The sequence below is a fragment of the Marmota monax genome, unplaced genomic scaffold (assembly GCF_021218885.2).
Source record: "Marmota monax isolate L192 unplaced genomic scaffold, Marmota_monax_Labrador192_F-V1.1 WCK01_AAM20220418_F8-fsc00700, whole genome shotgun sequence".
Lineage (NCBI taxonomy): Eukaryota > Metazoa > Chordata > Mammalia > Rodentia > Sciuridae > Marmota > Marmota monax.
This window is the reverse complement of record NW_026693003.1, coordinates 132844-150439: the sequence shown is the minus strand read 5'-3', so window position 1 is coordinate 150439 and position 17596 is coordinate 132844. Positions and strand designations below refer to the sequence as shown.

General features: G+C 35.0%; 1 protein-coding gene across 1 annotated transcript; it reads left to right on the top strand.

The window, feature by feature from the left end:
* Window positions 1-8553: 8553 nt before the first annotated feature.
* LOC124098092 (zinc finger protein 706) lies at window positions 8554-9237 on the top strand. Its single transcript, XM_046452676.2, has one exon. The coding sequence runs from the start codon at window positions 8691-8693 to the stop codon at window positions 8919-8921; it is 231 nt and encodes a 76-aa protein (XP_046308632.1). The 5' UTR covers window positions 8554-8690; the 3' UTR covers window positions 8922-9237.
* The last annotated feature ends 8359 nt before the right edge of the window (window positions 9238-17596 follow it).

Below are 17596 nucleotides of genomic sequence, written 5' to 3'. Positions count from 1 at the left end.
TATATCTATATAGCAACAGCATTATTCTTGTGTCTGGAGTCCACTTTTTGCCCTTCCTACATCATATTTTTCTAGTTTGATCTGTTACTCTTCTGATTTTTCTTCAGAATATTTATTTGACATTTATTATATGCTTATTTGCTATTATTTGCCTGTTTTTAATCTCAAAATATAAATTCCTGAGCCCAGGGGTTTTGTCTTGTTCGCTGCTATATTCCAGTGCTCAGGATAATTACTGGTATAGAATATTTGTATATTGGTTCAGAGTGTTAATAGCATTGACGATTTTTAAATTTGTCTTGGGGTTGGAATTTTCTAATTTGTTGAGATGTGTGAATTGTCGTTAATATGGTACTGGATTTCTTCATAGATTCCATAATGTTTTGCAGTTTCTTATTCCTTGGGAGTTATCTTTGTGGATGGTTTTGTTATATATATACCCTGACTATAGATTACTTCTTGTGGGGAATTTCATGGTTTTTGCCACCCTAGCTCCTTGGTACCACATTGTTGAACTAGATCTTAGCTATTTTGACTTGGAATATGCACTCTGCATGGAAATACACTCCCAGCAGGGTTCAGTACTCTGGGAAGATCTAGGTCTGAACTCTGTGTGGGAAGCTCTGTTTTCATTCCTGAGAGGACAGGTGATTATATTTTGATTTTTGTTCAGGTCATATGTTTTCTGTTCTCAGCTTCACTCAGAACAGTGTAATTCCAATTCTCTGATGTGTTGGCTACCATTTTGGAACAGGTCTTGAAAGTCTAGCTGTGTTGTTGAGGCAAAGTTTCTACATCAGTTTCCTCATCCTTTCAACTTTTCTAACAAGAACTTAACTTTTAACTTCTTCTCACAGTGTATTTTTTTATTCAGGTTTTGCATCTTGGAAATCATTCTACCCTCCAGTTTTATGCTTGAGCTTGGCTGTGTTTTTTTTTTTTTTAAATATCATTTCCTTTATTTTTTTTTTATTGGTTGTTCAAAACATTATAAAGCTCTTGACATATCATATTTCATACATTAGATTCAAGTTGGTTATGAACTCCCTGTTTTATTTAAAAAAAGCCAAGACTATGCCAGCAAAAAAGAAGGTGGCATGGTCCCCGTTACTTTGGCCTACATTTTTTCTGCCTCTCAGCTACTTAGGTCATGGATTTTTACATCTGTTTCCTTCCATCCTCTCTGATTTCTCAGTCAAAAAGGCTACTTATTCATTCAGTTTGGATTCTGCCTTGTAATTTCTAGCTGCAAGACCTGTAATCCCTATGCTGACATAAAGTGGGCCTTTGCTCCTATTCCCAATTATAGGGCCTGCACTCAAACATGAACATCTGGAGTTTCTACCTCATCCTTGGGTCTGAACAATATACTCTGTAATTTTATCTGTATAGTGACAATACTTAACTGAACAGTTTCTTTGCTCAGAACTCAGGAAGGGTCTGTGTTTGGGAACTTCAGAGGGACACTAGCTCATTCTATGTTAACAGCTCCAATTCTCTTCCCTCAAATACCAATTCCTCTGTCATAACATTGAACTCACTAAAATGCTATTATTATGAAAATTATATTCAGAATACGCTTAGATGTAAATAGAGGTGGTTATTTAAACATATTTGCAATCCTATTCAGAGTGATCCAGATATGAAATTTTACCCAAAATTTAGATAAAGTGAGATGCTTTTGAAACTCTAGATCTGAATTCTTTCATGGAGAAATAGGCTGGAGTGGAGTAGCAGCAACCTCTTCAGACACCACCTGACCTCCCAGTTCTTCACTGTTTTTAGGAGACTTACCTCTCCTCACTCATTTACAGTAACTGCTTAGGCTCTGTCAGCATCCAGACTTTTTAATCTTGATGGTAACTTTGAGTTTTAATATTAACGTGATATAAAGTCAGTTTGAGGCATCCTTGGGAATATTGTGATTGCTTAAAATTCATTTCTATTCTGGGTATGAGAACCAGTTTTGCATCCTGGAAAGCTAAGACATAGTGTCTTAGTTAAGAATGGTTTCATAAATTCTATACTAAATATCTCCATTGTCGGTGTTTGATCTTGTTTAAGTATTGCATCACTGTTGGCATTTGAAAAATTGTATTAATAACTGAAATAATGGTAAAACCTATAGTTTTGAATCAAAATCGTGGTGTTACAGTAAAGCTGTAGGCCCTTTTTGTAATATGAAAGCAAATAAATGAATATGAGAAACGTGAATCTCAATATTTTGGCATTCAGAAATAGAACCATCTAGGCTAAGGAGAAGTCTCCACATAGGACCAGCTGAGAACAAAAACTTACTTGTAATTCTCTGTGAAATTGCTAAAATAAAACAAAACAAAAGAAAACAAAAAGAAGTCCATTTATTTTTTCTTAAATGATAACACCATAGTATTGTCTAATATATTTTACTGTTCTTTTTCTTTTTGTGGTAGAATACTTGGGATGGCATTAGAAGAAGCATCCCAAACAACCCTATAGATAAGCAGCAGTTCAACCTTAGATGTAAGATTAAGCAGTGATATGATGATTAAGTTAAAAGTAAGATTTCCTATAGGGCCTTCTTTATTTATTGGACTTAAATAATTTTGGGGTATAGTATTTTTAAAGACCATTGGATCTGTTTCCTTCGTATAAGACTGTAATCTTTTAGGGAAAAGGCCTCTCTCCATCTAAACATCATTGTGGACTTTATATCTATCTATCTCAAAAATTCTGCCTATCTCTATTGTTTCAGAATATTCTTCAGGGTTTTTTTGTCAAAAATACTAGGTTAGTCCTTCTTTAAACCAGAATATTTTTAAAAAATCATCTACAATGTAGGGTATAGATTCTTAAATAACTTACAGTGTAGGGTAATAAGAATCAGAGAGAAGTGAAATGAAGAGGACCAAAGAGAACCAAAGTAGAGAAACAGATGTAATACTTACCTAAGGGTGCCCATTGTGGACCTAAAAAACCAAATTAAATATCAGTGATTGTACAAAAGGAAGAATGTTCTTTTGGAGAGGCATATTTGTATATGGGGAAATATTGGTAGTTACACAGTGCTGTGTTTGAATTATGTTTCTATAATTGTATATATTTTATTGATTGTTTTTAGTTATTCATAGCATCAGGATTCATTTTGACATAATTATAAAAGCATGGAATAAAATTTGTTCTAATATTGTCCCAGACTTAGTCTTTCCCTCCCTGTCTCCCTCTACTCTACTGATATTTATGTTATTTAGTTGATTTTCCATTTTTAGAAATTAGTGTCTTGTGATGAACATGATGATGAATTCACTAGGGCATATTTATATATGTACATAGGAAAGTTAGGTCAGATTCATTCCATTGTCTATGACTATATTTAGAGCAAATATTTTTCCTCAATTTCTTATCCTTTACAAAGAGATTAATGGATTTACTGTAAGGATTAATTGGGGGTAATGTAATTAAGGCACCTATATATTTCTTTCAGGAAGTTCAAGGTAAATATATGTTTGAAATTAAGTAAATGTAAGCTTCCTTCACAGGTGGATGAGCAAAGGCAAAGGAAATTGGAAGTCACGTGTCTCAGGTTACTGCACACAGGTTAGAGATGATGGGGCAGAGACAGGTCCCTAGGCCTTGCAGACAACAACAACAACAACATAAAATGGTAGAAAAACAAACAGAACTTACCAGTGGATGTTGAAGATTGACCACCTGAAAAACAAAGAAGTATCTTAGCAACTTTTTTCTCTCCTACTCTTTTGTTCTTTCTATTTAGAGAGTTCCTTCTTGGTAGGTCATTCTAAAAATAGGAAAAGTTTCCCTTTAGTATTTATTTACTTTAAATGTGAATCAGCAGAGCTTGAGCTTTCCTATATATACAAAATGCATCAATTTCTATGTATATCATATGTAACTTGATGGAATTTTGATAATGGGAAGGTAAATGGTTAAAATAGAATGTACCCCAAGCCTAGAAATCCTAGAACTGCCAGGGAAAGGCGATATTTTGGGACCCCACAGTGTTGGAAAAATGGAGTTACTGAGGGCAGATGGGGTTGGTACAGCTGGTAAGTAGAACAGAGGAAATTGCTATCTTCATTTTCTTTCTTCCTATTCAATTTATGTTTTATTTTGTCAAGTTCATTGTAACATTATTTTAAACTGCTGAGAAAGTTTCCTCTCTGTACTTTATATTTTATATAAGTCAATATAGTTAATTTTTTCCTTAACATTATTAAAAATCTGAAAGAATTATGGGTAATTTGAAAGAAAGATATTAAGAAAATAGAAACTTTTAGCTCCTAAAATTCCAATATGATCAGGGAATTTTTCCTCATATATTTTGGAATTCAAATGTAGGACAGACCAAGCATGGCATTCAAATGATTCAATTATTCAAACTTCCCATCTCCTCTTTTGTCTCTTATCATTGTTCCTTGTTTGTGTCTTTTGTTGATAACTATATAACATTTTATATAACTTTGTAATTTTATTATATATAACTTTGTATTTTTTTTTGCTTTTCATATTTTTTGTAAATCAGTAGTTGTAACTTTCTAGTACATCATTTATGATTCAGATGCCTTTTGATAATAAGATAGCAAGGGGCCAAGATGTACCTGAATCCCGTTGTACCCCAAAGACTGTTGGACCCCACTAGAGGCCAATCAAGTCCTGTGGGAGAGAATTAACTGAACATACAGACTTACAGGTGGCATAAGGAGATGAGTCAGCTGAAAAGCAAGCAGAGATATTTCTTATTACCTACTTCTCATTTTCACTTTTACTAATTTTTTTCTATTGAGAAATTTTCTAGTGATATAAATGCTTGAAAAGGTTTTCTAATTGAAGAGATTTGAATTTTCTAGAAAATTAATAGTCAACTGGTGGAATTCTGGATATTGGAAAAGCAAAAGGCTAATATAACAGAAGTTTCAAGTTCCTTTGTTACAACTCAAGTTCCAATGGACACTGAAGGATTTTGATAAGTACACAGCAGAGAAACAGACAACTTAGTACTTGATTATACAGATGACCCAGCTTGAAAAAAGAAATATTATGTGTATAATTTTTCTGTAATGTATTTTTTCCTTCTGTATGGAAAGTTCCTATCACAGTCTTTAGAAGCATGGAGAAACTTTTTTCCCCTGATCTTTAGTTTTTATGTTCTTCAGTGAACATTCTAGAAATTTGGTTATAATAAAGTGGAGTTCTGTGCAATGGAAAAATAAGGGGTCAAAGAAACTGGAGTTTTAAGCCTTTGCATCCTAACATGGGTAGATAAATTTTGGCTCATGATCTATCCAACTCTGATGGAGTTCCATCATGAAGGGAAATAGTAAAACTTACAAGAGGATTCGGAACCTGAAAAAAAGAGAGAAATCAATATGGATAGGCTGGTGAAAGACAGTTTTCCTGCTAATCTTTTGAGAGGGAATAGTAATGGCAATGGAGGGACTAGCTTTCTCAATACAGGGGCATAGAGTGTTATGCTGAGGAATACACCTGCCAATCATGTCTTGTGGGGAATTGCCTCTTAGTCTCTCAGGAAAGGGAGATTTATTTCTTCCCTTTTATTTTCAGTGACTAAAAAAGCTTGAAATCCTGCAGGGGATTGGTATCTTCTTTAAATTATGCTGCCTACACCTTTCTTCTCCTTAAACTTCAACCATCAATACCAGTGTTTTCCCTCTCTTGTTGACAAGTCACTATAAACTTTGGATAGTTTCTTCTGATAACTATACTTTGGATTCATCATTGGGATTTGTGTTCTTCTTTGGGGGGAAGACACCAAAGAATAATGGCATAAGCAAAAGAGATGGAGGACTATAAATTTCCACATTGACAAGAAAGAAACAGGCAGAAAAGGGAAGGAACCCAGACCATGTAGGAAGCCAAAGATAACCATCATCTAAGAACAGGTGTGGAACTTACCCGAATTTGAATCTGGTGGAAAAACAGATGAGAATAAAGAGGAGAAATCAGTATCTGTAGAACCAAGACAACTCTGTTATCCATTTGATAGACTTAAAAAGAGTGATTGCAGACAGGCTGCAGGGTCTCTTAACCCTGTCTGTTAGCTCAGTGTCTGGGCTTAAGTGTGCACCTTTGTGCTTTGCAACCTTAGCTCTGCTTCTGTTGGTCTGAAACAGGAGAAATGGCTGTAGAGTGATAAAGTGAGACTTTATTCATACTTCTCCCTTTATTGAGGAATGATAAGTGCTTGGAATATTTCTGGAGGTTAATAATGTCTTATAAACCTGTACTTCTGTGTACTTTCATCATTCTCATTTTCTTTGAACTCTCTACCTAAACTTTTAGTCGATTGAAAACATCCCCGCCCCCTTTACTTGGCTTGTTAGGAACTAATAATTTTTTTAGTCCTCTTTTTTAAAAAAAAAATTTAAATTTTTTAAAAATTTTAATTAGTTACACATGACAGTACAATGACCTTGACATATCATACATTTGAATCAGATGGGATATAATTTCTCATTTTTCTGAGTGTACAGGTTGCAGAATCACATTGGTCATGCAGTCACATATGTACACACAGTAATAATGATGTCTCTTTTATTCTATTATCCTTCCTTTCCCCCCATCCCCTCCCCTCCCCTCCCATCACTTCTCTCTACCCAATCTAAGGTGATGCTATTCTTTTTCTTTCTTACAGCTTCAAACATGTATTTTGATTACCAATGAGGGTCTCCTTCCACCTTCCATGCAATTCCCCTTCTCCCTCCCATTCCCTCCCACCTCTCTTCCCTATCTACAGGTAATCTTCTTCCCATGCTCTTCCTCCCTACCCCATTTTGAGTCAGCCCCCTTATATCAGAGAAGATATTTGGCATTTGTTTTTCTGGGATTGGCTAACTTCACTTACCATAATCTGCTCTAATGCCATCCATTTCCCTACAAATGCCATGATCTTATTATTTTTTAGTGCTGAGTAATATTCCATTGTGTACATATACCACATTTTTAATCCATTTATCCATTGAAGCGCATCTAGGTAGAATCACTAATTTTTATTAAAAATTTTTAAATTTTATTTAGTTTACTTTTACTTTCTCCAAGTCACCTATTAATTCATAGGAAAGTTGGAAGTACTAAAAATAGCAATGTGATTTTCATTTATGTATTACTATATTTAAGTGTTTACATATAGGGGCAAAGGAGTCAAACTGGGGAGAAAAGAAGGGAGAGGTAGTCCATTTACCCATATAGATTCTCTGGCACAGAGTAACTCTTAGGATACACTGGCCACATGTTAACCCTTCCTTTTAGCCCCTGTTAGATCTCTTGAGGTAGACTGGCTCATTTTTGCCCCTATAAGAATTTTGAGAGCTTCTTAGGTGTTACATCTTGGGAATAATTAAGAATACTGACCACAGTAACCTTGATTTAGAGAAATACTTATTGATGACTTTTATTCACTTACAAAACGATATCCAGAACCAGAATTTAGGATAGAAAATATCCAGTTTAAATGGTCATAATGGTCATGATTGCAAGGGATGTTGCTTGTCCTTTTTATGGGTTGTTTTCCTAAATTATCTTGCAGGACAGTTTACAGCATCAGAGATCAACCGCATGTTTCTCTCTCTCTCTTTCTCTCATTCATGCCTTATACCCAGTGATCAGCCTAGTACTTGGTAGGAGCAGGAATACCTGGTAGGAGCTTAGCTATTTGAAGGAATGCTTGTTTGAATATACCCAATTTGCCTTCTGATAATTTCCTCCTGTTTGGCTTAAACTTAATGCCATCAATTTCTAGACTCAGAATTTCCCATGTTCTGTGAGTGGTTTTAACATCCTAGGTTTTGACCTGGTATTTCCCTAGCTAGTCATAACATGAACTTTCTCTTTACTCTTTTCCACATGTGTTTTGTGATTGCCTGATGCAGTCTAACTGTTGTCATATCCTGTTCCCTGAGGTGGGTTTTGTCTCTCTCTTTCTCTGTGCCCAGTTGAAGGGTATTTGGGACTAGAGGGCAGGAGAGGACCTGAGGAAGAAGGAAGGCTTTGGGGAAAAGACTGGGGAATCAGGGCATACTGGACTCTCAGTAGTATTTCCTCACAAACTTGCCTTAGAAAACTAACAAAATGTAAGTCTGTTTAAATTTTAGTCTTTCCTTCCTTTTACATTTCTTTTAACATTAAACAGATACATGAGGTGGGATGGAAAGGGAGAGAAAAGGGAAATTGCATGGTAATGGAGGGAGACCCTCATTGTTATACAAAATTACATATAAGAGGTTGTGAGGGGAATGGGAAAATAAACAAGGAGAGATATGAATTACAGTGGATGGGGTAGAGAGAGAAGATGGGAGGGGAGGGAGGGGGGATGGTAGAGGATAGGAAAGGTAGCAGAATACAACAGTTACTAATAGGGCATTATGTAAAAATGTGGATGTGTAACCGATGTGATTCTGCAATCTGTATTTGGGGTAAAATTGGGAGTTCATAACCAACTTGAATCTAATGTATGTAATATGATATGTCAAGAGCTTTATAATGTTTTGAACAACCAATAAAAAAAATTAAAAAAAAAAAAATGTGCTTTCGCCTGGCTCTCCTCTTTCCCCTCTTTGGCGGGTGGAGGAGGCCGAAGCGGTGCTGGGTGCGCTCCCCCTTCCTTCCCTCCGCGACTTTCCCCGGCCCTCTCGCGCTGCGCGGTCTCTCCGACGCAAGACTGTCCCGGCCCGGATATGGCTCGTGGACAGCAGAAGATTCAGTCTCAGCAAAAAAATGCCAAAAAGCAGGCTGGACAAAAGAAGAAACAAGGACACGACCAAAAGGCTGCTGCCAAAGCTGCCTTAATATATACCTGCACTGTCTGTAGGACACAAATGCCAGACCCTAAGACCTTCAAGCAGCACTTTGAAAGCAAGCATCCTAAGACTCCACTTCCTCCAGAATTGGCCGATGTTCAGGCATAAAGTTGTTTACAGGTGAATTCATGACACCTTTGACTCTTCTACTGTCTCAGACCTTAGGTAACAAACCTGCAGCTGCTTTTCTAACAAACTGTTGATCAGCAAAAATAAAGGGGCTACAGAAACACTCATTTTTATGCTGTTCCCTTTTGGGCTTCATGCAAAGACAATTCTGTGTAAATGTACAGTTGACTCTGATTTGGAAATCTGAAAATCAGTCCATCCTTGTTATAAAAATTTTTTTATAATTGTAATTATATTGATGTTCATATTGTGTAAAATAACTCATCTAATAAAGTAGTACTTTGATTTTACAACATCACAGGATAAATGGTTCTACAGATTCTGTTCTAACTTTCCTTATTTGCCTTATAAAAATCTAATGAATTCAGCAGCTAGAATTACAAACGCAACTTTTATCTCCCTTTCTCAGCTCAGTGCAGGTTCCTTAAACTAAAGCAGACTCATTCATTTAAATTGTGCATATAATTTTGTTGGCAGCTGATGATTTAGGTAAAGAATGACTTTATCTGCTGCCTTAGAATATTGTAGTTAAGTATCATGCCCCCAATGATCATTTCACATGTTTAGAATTGACAAATCTAAATTTCCTGTATGAATTGAATGGGTATAGCTACCAGTCAGGGGTACCCTGTAGAAAACTAATACATTTGTAAAAACAATTGGATTATCAGTGAGCCCTTCTAAAAAATAAGTTTCTGAACTATATGTCAAAACAAAAATAATCATTAGTCCTATTGTTTAATAGAAAATATGATGGAACAAATGTGAACTGGTAAAAAGATTTTTTTATAAATTATAGTGGATTTATTTGCAAATTGTTCAAGCTCTTTAATTTGAAATTGAAGCATAATTTTTGAAGGAGTTTTAGGAAGTTATTAATTATTTGGCCAATTTTATGAATGAATTTTTGCATTAACAGGAATTGGAATTATTTGTGATTGGTTAATTCCCAGAATCCTCTCTATTGAAACATTGAATTTAGGAATTAGCATTCTGGTTGTTCCTAAAATCAGACCATGTATTATAGTATGACTTCCATTCAAACTAGAAAAGTATTAAAATCAACCAGTATGCTCAATCTTGGGGATTAAGGATGGGAGGTGCTTTTGTTCAGTTGGATAAAGTAAATGCTACCCAGTTAAGGAAAACTCAACTTTAGTGTTCTTTTAATTTGCTTTTGTTGACTATTAACTTGTACAAATGAAACTGCTGTAACTCAGTTTAAATTTTAAAATTAACATAATAGGAAGAACACTAAAATATTTACTGCTAACTGCTTAGAGCCGCATATCTGATCCTGTGGACTACAAAATGCATTCCCTCCTTCTGCTGTAACTCATTGCTGCATTTGTTTTGTAGCTCCACATACTCTGCCCACCTTGTTTGTCTTCACTGTAAGTTTAAAATAAGATGTTTGCAAGGAAAAGCCCCAGTGCTGATAGTTTCTTAGCAACTCCTATTCTTAGACCCTTATTTTTAAAATACAGTTCTTTTGTTTCATGTATTTAATTTCCTAAGTTTCAGACTTAATGTTGTTTCCTAATATGTCAATTGCCAGAACATTAGTTCTACCTAATTTCTTGTGGTGGTTATTGTAGAAGTTCTGGTTAAATTACAATTTATAAGTTTTTGAAAAAAAAAATAAAATAAAAATGTGCTTTCTTTTTGTCATTTGTCTGTATGGTCTCTAATATTTCTGAGTAGACCCTTTATAAACTACAAAGCATTTCAGAACTAGAAAACTAGAAATCAATCTTTCTCTAGTGCTTTAGAAAATTCTATATTGTTATAGAAACCATCACGACTATTACTGGGGGAATTATCTTACTTTTTTTCCTCTGGAGAATTCTCAGCAGGTGGAAATGGGAAGCATTAAAATGTGTCTAAAAGTACTGTTCTTCTGGCAACAGACACACTTAAGACAGAGAATAGGCCCTGTAAACAGATCAAGGAATATCAGAGAGGGAAAAAAAAGAATAGACTAGAGACTTACCACCGGGTCCGGTATATTGTACTAAAAATAGAAAAAAAAAAGCTACTGTGGTTGTTGAACATAAAAACACATATACCATTGATATTTTCCAATCATTTTTCCAGGAATTATTAAATCTGAATATTCAGGATTCTATTTTCTATTGCTCTGGTGCTGTATATAACCTCTTCATAAGAACTAAACCTTCCTCTAGGAGTGTTGTAACCCTGTTTTAGTTAGACTGAAGGATAGTGATGTCATTTTTACTTTTAATTATAGGTATTAGATGCAAAATTCTTAATTGTATTCCTTTTTCTATGCACCCCCATATCATTCTTGCTTCATCTCTCATCTATTTCTACTTTGTCTTCTTGATCATTTCTTACATCCTCTCCCAGATTCTCTCTATTGAATTTTTGCTTTGGAAGCCTTCTAATGATTATTGACACATGATTACAATTGTTACCAGAAGAAATGGTATGCTGTTATGAATTTTAAGGCAATTGGATTTTCATTTTCTAAAGTATGATTGGTTATTTAGAAAGATGGCCAAAATACGGGGAAAATGAAAGGCTGAGAAACATGATTTTTAGCTCCTTTAACACAGAAATGTAAATGGTTGGAACCAAATTCCTTCATACATAGTAGGAAGTCACCAGGGATGAGTATACACACATACATGTACACATACACAGATATATATTATAAACACACACACACACACACACACACACACACACACTTACCAATAGGTCCTGGAGTTTGCACTAAAAAAGAAATCCAATTTGGCATATTAGTATAGTTATTTGTTTGAAGAGTATATTTTTATTAATTTTATTCTAGGAATGGAGCTTTGGGAGATAGTGTAGGGGAGAAGAAGTGATATCAGTTATGAAATTATTAGAGAACTAATCCAACTGTATTAGCTATAGAGCAAAAGGGATACATAGCATTTACTGCAATATTTTAGCCTGCAGTGAGGGATTTTTGTAGGATTCTTGTCAATATAGGAGACATTAGAGAAAGGTGAAACTACTTTTACTTCCTGTTAGTAACAGAAGATACTGATTTCTCAAGGGACCATCCTTGTACTAAAATCTTTATTTCTCACTAAGTAATATGAAGGTAGAAGGTAAAAGCACAGTTCCCTCTTCTCAAAGATTTCAGCTTTTAGGGGACTAATAAAGTGGTGACTACTGTTTAATTTACTTTACAATATGTGAGCAAAGGGTCAACAAAACTTTCAGCTTTTAATGAGAATTTGGCCTTGATTTTCTAGCTTTGATCCCATGGTGACATGATAAAGATTGGAAGACTGTGAAGACTTAGCAACATTATATAAGAATGATCCTTAATTGGCAAATTGCCTCCAGATTGGGAGAACTATAAATGCTTGCTAAGAAGCCAAGCCATAGCTTTGACTTCTTTCAGTGTAGTGGCTCACATATTTGGGCACATTCTTTATGGGATCCCTCCGTGTTATATATCTGGAGTTCTAATAGATCTTGGCTTTTAAGAGACCCATGGGGCTTCTAACCCAGGGAGCTCTCATACTTATTTGATGGGAGGTCAAAGAGAATAGTTCCCACTGTGAGGACTACTCTCATAGAAGACGTTTTGTTGATGCTGCCTTGCTGGCAAGCTGTGTTCCTCCTGTCTTAGGTCCTACTGAGTAGATTGGTACCAGATGAGGGCTATGATAACTTGTGAGTCTGCATGATAAGGTTAATCTACAAAGATCCCCCGACCTCTGAGGGCATCACAGTGTCTTTCTTTTCCATGGCTTCTCACTTAATGGTACTCATTATGGAAAATATTGCAAGTCTGATTCATAAGTATCAAATATTTAACTGAATTTTTTTCTGTAAAAATAGCTAGAAGATGATTTTCTAGACCTGTATAACCTGAGCTATGAGCAGTAGACAAGCTAGAAATTTAACTGTTTTGCAAAGTAATTTAATATTTGGGTTGACTTGTTAAAAAAATAAACATGTGCCCTGGGTTCTGCAATAGAACTTAGAATGCCTGCTTTATCAACATAAATCACTAAATCTTTGGATAGATGAAAACTTCAAATTCCATTTGGTTTCTTCAGTTTTTCTATGTATTTCTTTCCCCCTTCCCATTCTTAATTTGTGATTTCTTTACCCCTTTCCTTTTTTCCTTTTCTCAACTTCATTTATATTCAGTTACTCTTTTTCCTTCTCTCATCTACCAATTTGTTTGAACTTTCTTCTTTCAGTTTTTGTTCACCTTTTGTTCTTTTTATTTACTTACATTTTTAGTCTCTTCTTTTTACTTTTTATGTTCATCTTTCCCTCGTTTTCTCCTTCCTTAGACACTTTTCTTTTGAATTCTAATATTAGAAGTTCATTTTATTCTCTTATTAATCCACTATAACACTCAAAAATGATAGTGAAAAAAACCCTAAGAATTAGTAAAAATTCAGTCCTAATTTCGTTGTTAACCACACTAAATATGATACTTGCCTTACCCATTGTTTTTAGAATGTTGTATAGATTAAATACAATAATGCAAATGAGTATTAGAAAAACTGTAAGATATTATAGGAATTACCTAAAGAATGAGACAAGTATTGGACTCATATTCATTCTATTACATGAATATATAACAACCTCAAATCACATTTCTTTCATTTTATAATTCAAAATATTCTTAATTTATGATAGAAACACTATAATGCAGTGTGTGGAACAAACTATTTGTACATGGCCAGGTCTTAGTTTACAAACATGTAAATATGAACAATTGTATCTTGGAACCTAACAATTATTTATGCTTCTATGGAAAAATAGGGCAAATTGTTAAAAGTAGTGAAATAGAACCTCACATTCCTGAAGAGAGAATATCAGAGAAATTAGATGAAAGGAAACTTAAAATTGGCATTACTTTACAAAGTGAAGGTAATCTAATAAGAAAAAAAAATATTTGCATGGAAAGCAAGAAGTTTAGGTGCTATATTCTAGATCTTTATTACATATTGGCTCTAAAGAGCTAAATTATACAATTAAGTGGGCATAGGTCAGGAATGACCATACATTTTTTTCCAATTTGTATTTCAACTTCATAGTTAATATCTTTTTATTGCGGAACCTGGGCAAGTTCAACCTACAGGACTTCTGGGTGGGATAATGCTGCACCGGAAGCACTTGGTCTTTGAATCTGCAGGCATAAATCATTGACATGAAAATAGATGGCATTTAAGTATTGTAAAAGACCAAAAGGCATTATAATTGAGATTTAGACAACTTACCAATGGTTTTTTGAGAAAGTCCTGAAAGAAAAAAAGAAAAGAAGAAAGAAAGAAAATCAGGAGGTTCTTTCAGGCTCTGGAGACCATAGTTCTCATTTATATGCATTCCTTAGTAAGATCTGTACCACTAAACTCTAGGTCAGCTTCTGTTGAATAGTAGATTTTATTGCAGTCTCTTTCTATCTAATGCACCCACTGACAGTGTAGGTAGCAACAGTACTAAGTAGAAGTCATCCCTTGGTTCATTTAATTGTTGTAGGGGATTAGAAAAGTTCTTCTCAATATAAACTTCACTTCCTCTCTCCCATTATTTCACTTATTCTCATTTCTGTTTTTAGATGTCATTGTGTGATGTTCATAAGCCATTAGAAACCTTCTACAAAGGTTCATCTTCTATTTTATAGTTTGTGTGTATCAGTGAAATGTACACAGACTCACTAATAATGCCTTATTGGAGTGCCCAGGCAGAAGACACCGAAAAGTCCAAGAAAATGTGGACTCTAAACCTTTGAAATCCCAACGTGGAGACCAGAAAAATATCTCTGAGATACTGGAGAAAACTGAAATGTTCCCCAATGGAGAATCAGTCAGCAAACTTACTGATAGGTCCTGTAGCTCCAGCTGGGAGAGGAGAGACCAGTGTGGGGATGGCGGAGGTCGGGGGGATGGGGGAGAGAGAGAGAAAGGGAGAGAGAAATCATCATGTCTGTTTCACCATTGTGGAGGAAATAACTGTTCTCCAACACTGACTCTAGAAGGACTACCATTAATGGAAACTCTGGGGACATAAAAAATTTCTTGTATGATGAGCCTGGGGCAGGCCTCCTATTATACAATATAGGGGACATGTAAAATTGGAGGGCTCTCCTTGTATTCAATGATGATTGAAACCGTATAAAGGGTTGAGAAAGAATTATTCCATATTAATTTGTAATGCATGTTTTTCATTTACAGTTTTCTTTTTTCTCATTTAGAGACTTATTCTTTGAAAAAATATACCTTCACTTGCTGATGGGTCATTATGACTGCCTTCTCGAAGGATCTTTTCTTATTTTTATTTATTTTTTTCATGTTGACCTATGGGATTTGTGGTTATTTCACTTAATGCATGGCTTCTTGAAAACTGAGTATAAGTATATTGAGAAACATGGAGTCACGAAAGCAGAGAAGATCAAGCTTTAAGACCTTCTAGGTCAGATATCAAAGGGGCCAAAACGGAGAAATAGACTTGATACTTACGGATAGGTGCTGTGAATTGCACTGAAATAAAAAAAGGGTGGTGATGGAGAAAATCAATGTGGTTTGACATTAATAAAATTCTATGCAACCAATATTCTTTCTAAAAAAACTTAACCCAAGGGAGACAACTAATGCAGGTTTGCAGATAATTTTAGCAGGAACTTCATAGCCTTCCCACCAGATGAAGTCTTTCTACACCCATCTTAAATAAGTAATTTAAGTAATTCAAAAACAAAATAAAATATAAATAATGAAAATTAAATAAAATAAAAAATTAAATATAAATTACTTGTCTTTCCTTTGTCTTAAACTCAGTGACAGTTCAGGGCAATTTGTCTGATATCTTGGGCATCAGGTTATGTCAGGAAATTTGAACATAATCAAGAAACATGAGTGGGAAATCATGATATAGAAATGTAATCAGGTATAGAAATAGAAATCAGGTATAGAAATGGAAATAGGCCTAAATCCTAAGGCCAAAGAATGTAAGAATTAGGAAAAGAGGAGGAACTCACTTATAGGTCCAATAACTCCACCTAAAATATGGAAAAAACGAAGCAGAACTGATTAGCATAGTTCTTTAGCATAGGAAAATCTGAGACTCAGGTCTTTAACCTCAAGACTATTTGTACTCTACACCTGTACTTTACATTGAAATATTTTCTAAGAAAACATAAAACATGTAGACACTAGGAGCAATGTTTCCATTTTGTGGAAGAACAAATAAAATTCATAAGTGTTTCATTCTTCACTTTGGGGGACCCTAGTTGCTTCTGGAACCTAACAGCTGGGGCTGCAGGGATACAGTAGTCAGCATCCTTCCGTGACGGCTCTCTTGTTGGATCAGGCTTGCACTGGCTATTGTTTTCCTTCCGGCTGGGCTACTTTAAACTTTTTTTAGTAGAATCTGTGGCTTCATCTTTTGAATGAGGCAGTGGGAATTCCTGTCTTTGTCTGTGGAGTACCTCGATGTGCAGTACCTTTTTTATAGGAGGGGATAGTAACTACTAGATAGATTCAAAACATTCATAGAGGTAAAGGAATTAGGACACTAGATCCACATACAGTTCTCTACATCTCATAGGCTATATGTGCTTTTGTGATATTTCCCCAATGTTTGCCCTTTAAGTTGACTCAATTATTTTTCAATCATATTTTATGTGTATGAATACTAGAAGAAGAATAGACAAGGGTGTGATATGCCATGAGCCTCACCTTCAAATCTTTCTTTAGAACTTCAGGGTTACCCCTGCCCTAGTGACTCAAGGTCTGAACATACTTAGACACAATAGATGGAAGTATCTTAAAAGATTAACTAAACCCTGATTAGTTTTACCTTGTCACTGGCTTTAAGGCTACTATTCTATGTATAGAATCTGCAGGGATGAAAAGCTAGCTTAACTTGGACAAAGGGCACTAACTTTTTTTTCACTTTCTAAGTGGACAGGATTGAAATTTGAAGAGCTGTAATCTTCAAGTTTTTTTTTTTTTTTTTGCTGAGAATCTATAGAATGAAGAGTCTGATTAGTAGATCAGTGAAGAATGTTAAGCTGAGAGTCTACATCTCTAATAAATCCAAGGTGATGTCAATGTAAGTCCTTAGATCCACTTTAAGCAATAAGGTCATAAAAGGCTGATAGAATTTCCCCTCATTTATATGTCACTTTTCATTTGCCTTTTTTTTCTTTCCAAATCAACTGCCTTTCACCGAACCCTATTTTCTCCTTGTGCTTCTGCCAGAGATATTTTTTGTAATATCATTTAACATTCTATCTGGACCCCTCTTTCCAGGTGTATTCTTTGTTCATATTAGGGCATACACATTCCATATAACTGTCACTGACAGCTTAGGGACTCTTAGTCTGTGAGATGTGATTCACTGGATGCCATTGTATTCCATTCTTGAATGGAATGGCTACCACCAGTCCTCTTCCTCTGAGTGTTATTGGGACTTCAAACAGGAACCTTCCTTTTATTTGACCACATTTGTTCTTAACATTTTCCCCTTTTCTGATGAATCTCAATATTTTGGGAAAATCTTTCTGACAGTTGATTTATATAAGAACAGAGAATGAAAAATGAGAAAACTGACAATTTGTTTAGGAGGAAATAAAAACCGTCCAGGAATATGAATGTCTTACACAGTCTCACAATGTAGGTAAAGTAAAG